The sequence below is a fragment of the Trachymyrmex septentrionalis genome, unplaced genomic scaffold (assembly GCF_001594115.1).
Source record: "Trachymyrmex septentrionalis isolate Tsep2-gDNA-1 unplaced genomic scaffold, Tsep1.0 scaffold89, whole genome shotgun sequence".
In the NCBI taxonomy this organism is placed as follows: domain Eukaryota; kingdom Metazoa; phylum Arthropoda; class Insecta; order Hymenoptera; family Formicidae; genus Trachymyrmex; species Trachymyrmex septentrionalis.
The window spans coordinates 1077791-1080779 of record NW_017306081.1 but is presented as its reverse complement, the minus strand read 5'-3'; the positions used below and the strand labels follow the sequence as shown (position 1 = coordinate 1080779).

General features: G+C 28.6%; 1 protein-coding gene across 11 annotated transcripts in view; it reads right to left on the bottom strand.

Annotated features, from left to right (window-relative positions):
* The window catches only part of LOC108755588 (potassium voltage-gated channel subfamily H member 6), a 221080-nt gene that overhangs the window by 90902 nt on the left and 127189 nt on the right, over positions 1 to 2989 (bottom strand). For 9 of the 11 annotated variants that reach the window (XM_018498695.1, XM_018498694.1, XM_018498696.1 and 6 more), the window contains exon 7: positions 2470 to 2538. The exons of 1 other annotated variant lie outside the window; for it this stretch is intronic. In XM_018498695.1, coding sequence (XP_018354197.1) covers positions 2470 to 2538 — 69 coding nt within the window. The remainder of the gene's footprint in view (positions 1 to 2469; positions 2539 to 2989) is intronic. One more of the 11 variants, XM_018498687.1, reaches the window with a different exon arrangement.

Here is a 2989-nt window from a genome sequence, read left to right as displayed (position 1 = left end):
TTTGTGAATATAGTTCCATAGTAAAATAATTATATAGGTTTTCGTAATTATTATTGTTAAAAATTAGAAATAATTAGTTATAATAATTATATTACAGTTCTATATATCTATATATTTTTATGATTCTATTTACCACATATTTATAGCATATAGAATTATAAATATAGTTATTATTAACTTTTGGCAGTAACAGCAGTAAAAATGGAGTTCTATAATTATTTTATCATACAATTATAGCCACACATACTAAACTTAGTGTAACTTAAAAAATATTTTTCTTTTTGCCTATTATTTCCTTCTTAATATCTTGTAAATGATAATATTAATAAAAAATTATATCGATGATCGCTTCGATGGCCATACGAGCAGCTTGCCGAATGAATAAATAACCGAGCCTATATCTCTCTAGAAGCGTTCAGAGGTGTGTTAAAACAAGTTAATTAATCCGCACTAGAAGCTGCATACCTGTGAAAGAAAGATCGTTTTATTGTAAAAGTCGCGCAAGACGATTATATATCGCGTGATTAATATGCGTTAATTTAATGCTATATCGGATGCTATATGTAATATATGTATGCAGAGTGTTTGGAAAATAATGATAAATCTTTTGCGCAGGGGCAGAATAGACTAAACTCAGAAGAAAAGTTCTCTACTATTTTGCAATTTTCGCAATAGTTAACAAGATATTATTGCTAAAAATTTCCGAAAATTGGTTTTCAATAATTTTTTTACTCAAATACTATCAATTCTTAGAGCTTTATAAGAAGAAAATAAACAATTTTTGCCTCTTGCAGTTTTTTCTATAAAGTTGATAGTATTTAAATAAAAAATTATTAAAGATCAATTTTCGGCAATTTTTAGCATTCATATCATGTTAACTATTGCAAAAATTGCAAAATGATAGAGGACTTTTCTTCTCAGTTTAGTCCATTCTGCTCCTATGCAAAAGATTTATCATAATTTTTCAAATACCCTGTACAATGGGTCTTGCTGATGATTTATACAATGATATATATGCAATTGTTGATCGCGGCTCCACGATTAGACGCAGTTCATGGCTCTGCGTAGGTATACATAATTGTATACTCTGAGCAAATGTCCGAATATGATGTTTGCACATGTGTTTAAGTTAAAAAAGCCGTGAATGCTTAATTATTCTTGTCTCGTTAGTTCTGTAAAGAAAAGCATAGACACTTGATTCAATCAGCCAATTTTTGTAAAAATCACTAATCAAAAACTGTGAAAACTGACCTCGGTCTCCCCTATTCTTTTATCTAGGTAAATAATATATTATAAGGGAAAGTTCATCCTAAGAGAAAGTTTTTTTGTGAGATAATTTCCTCGGTTACTCTAAAAAACTTTCTTTAAAATTTTTCAAAATTTTTATATATAATTTTTTTCAATTTCTGAATAATTTTATAACTTTTATAAAATTTTTAAAATTTTTTATATAAATTGGAACACTTTTCCGACACGGAAAAAACGGCTACAGCCACGACCAAAAGTCGCCCATCGATACATTCTTTATAAGAACCAAATTATACGATTGCGATAACTGTAAGATTGGCATACCTTAACGACTGTATCAGTTAAGATATGTCCATCTTATGATTATCACAACCAAATATATTAATGGACGAAAATTATCATTATTTCTAGTTGTGACAACCGTAGCATTTTTTTCTGTGGATGTATCAAGAAAGTTTATGTAATTTTACATAAATAAATTTTTTACATATATCAATTCTACAATATTCTAAAATTTATTCTATGATTTTTGACAAAATCTTACAAAATCTGAAAAAGTTTAAGGTTTTCCAGAAATTATAGAATAAGAAATCTTAAAATACTTCAAAATTAAAATATATAAAAAATTTTAAGAAAAGAAATCAACTTTTTCAGTGTTTATAAAATATCAAAATCGTATAAAAATTCCAAGAAAAATTTTCTCTGAGATAAATTTAATAGTTGAATAAATAAGGGTCGAATTGTGCAAGTTATAATATTATCAAAATTGGATTGCTTCATATAAAGTTATTAAAGACATCTAGATGTATGTTCTTAGATTTGAGAGTATAAAATGGCTGATCGAGTGAGGCTACACAGTGCTCGTCTGATAATTGTACGGCAGAAATATAAATTATAATAGTAATATTTCTTTAAAATTTTTCAAACGGTGAAATTTAAATGCTGATATATTGTAAATCAAAATGGTACAGGTAGTAGGTAAGTAATAATAGTAATAGTATAAATAGTAATAGTAGTATAAATAGTGAGTAATAGAAATAGGCCTATGAAAGCTCAATCGGACACAATTTAAGTAGTACACGTTAGATCTCAAAAGCTCATGATAACAAGAAAAGCTGCAAGCGCTTGGTAAATTGTAATAAAGGGGTGCAAGCTCGCCGGTTGACTCGCGGTCGGTTAAAGGAAAACCAAAAGAGCAGGGTTTGCTCCCTCCTGTTTTACCTTCGGCCAGATTATCGACTGTCGCTGGTCGTCGCTCGAGGGTGATGTGTTCGCTCCCTCGGCCCGCTACTAAAATAGTTTGCTGAAGTTTGACATTGGATTGATAGCTTGTGAGAAGAAGAGGGGATCGCCATCAGAGATGAAGGCGATAACGTAATATATAAAATAAAGGGATAAAAAATTGAGGAAGCTATCGTAATTCTTTATCGTCAAAGAAGAAGACTATAAGTCTTTCATAGCACAGAGACACGTTGCAGTCTTCGTTTGGCTAGTAGATTTGTATAAAATCCATCTGTCCCTTCCTTCCGTAAATAAATTAAAATAAAAAATTATGATTATATTCAGGGAATGGAAGTAACTCGTTAATTGTAACAAAGTTACAATTAAAAGTTATTTTTTTCGTAACTTCGCGGGAAAAAATATTTTATATATAATTTTATATATTTGTATATAAATGGATATATATAATTATATATAATTCTATATAATTATATATACAATATATATATATATAATTATA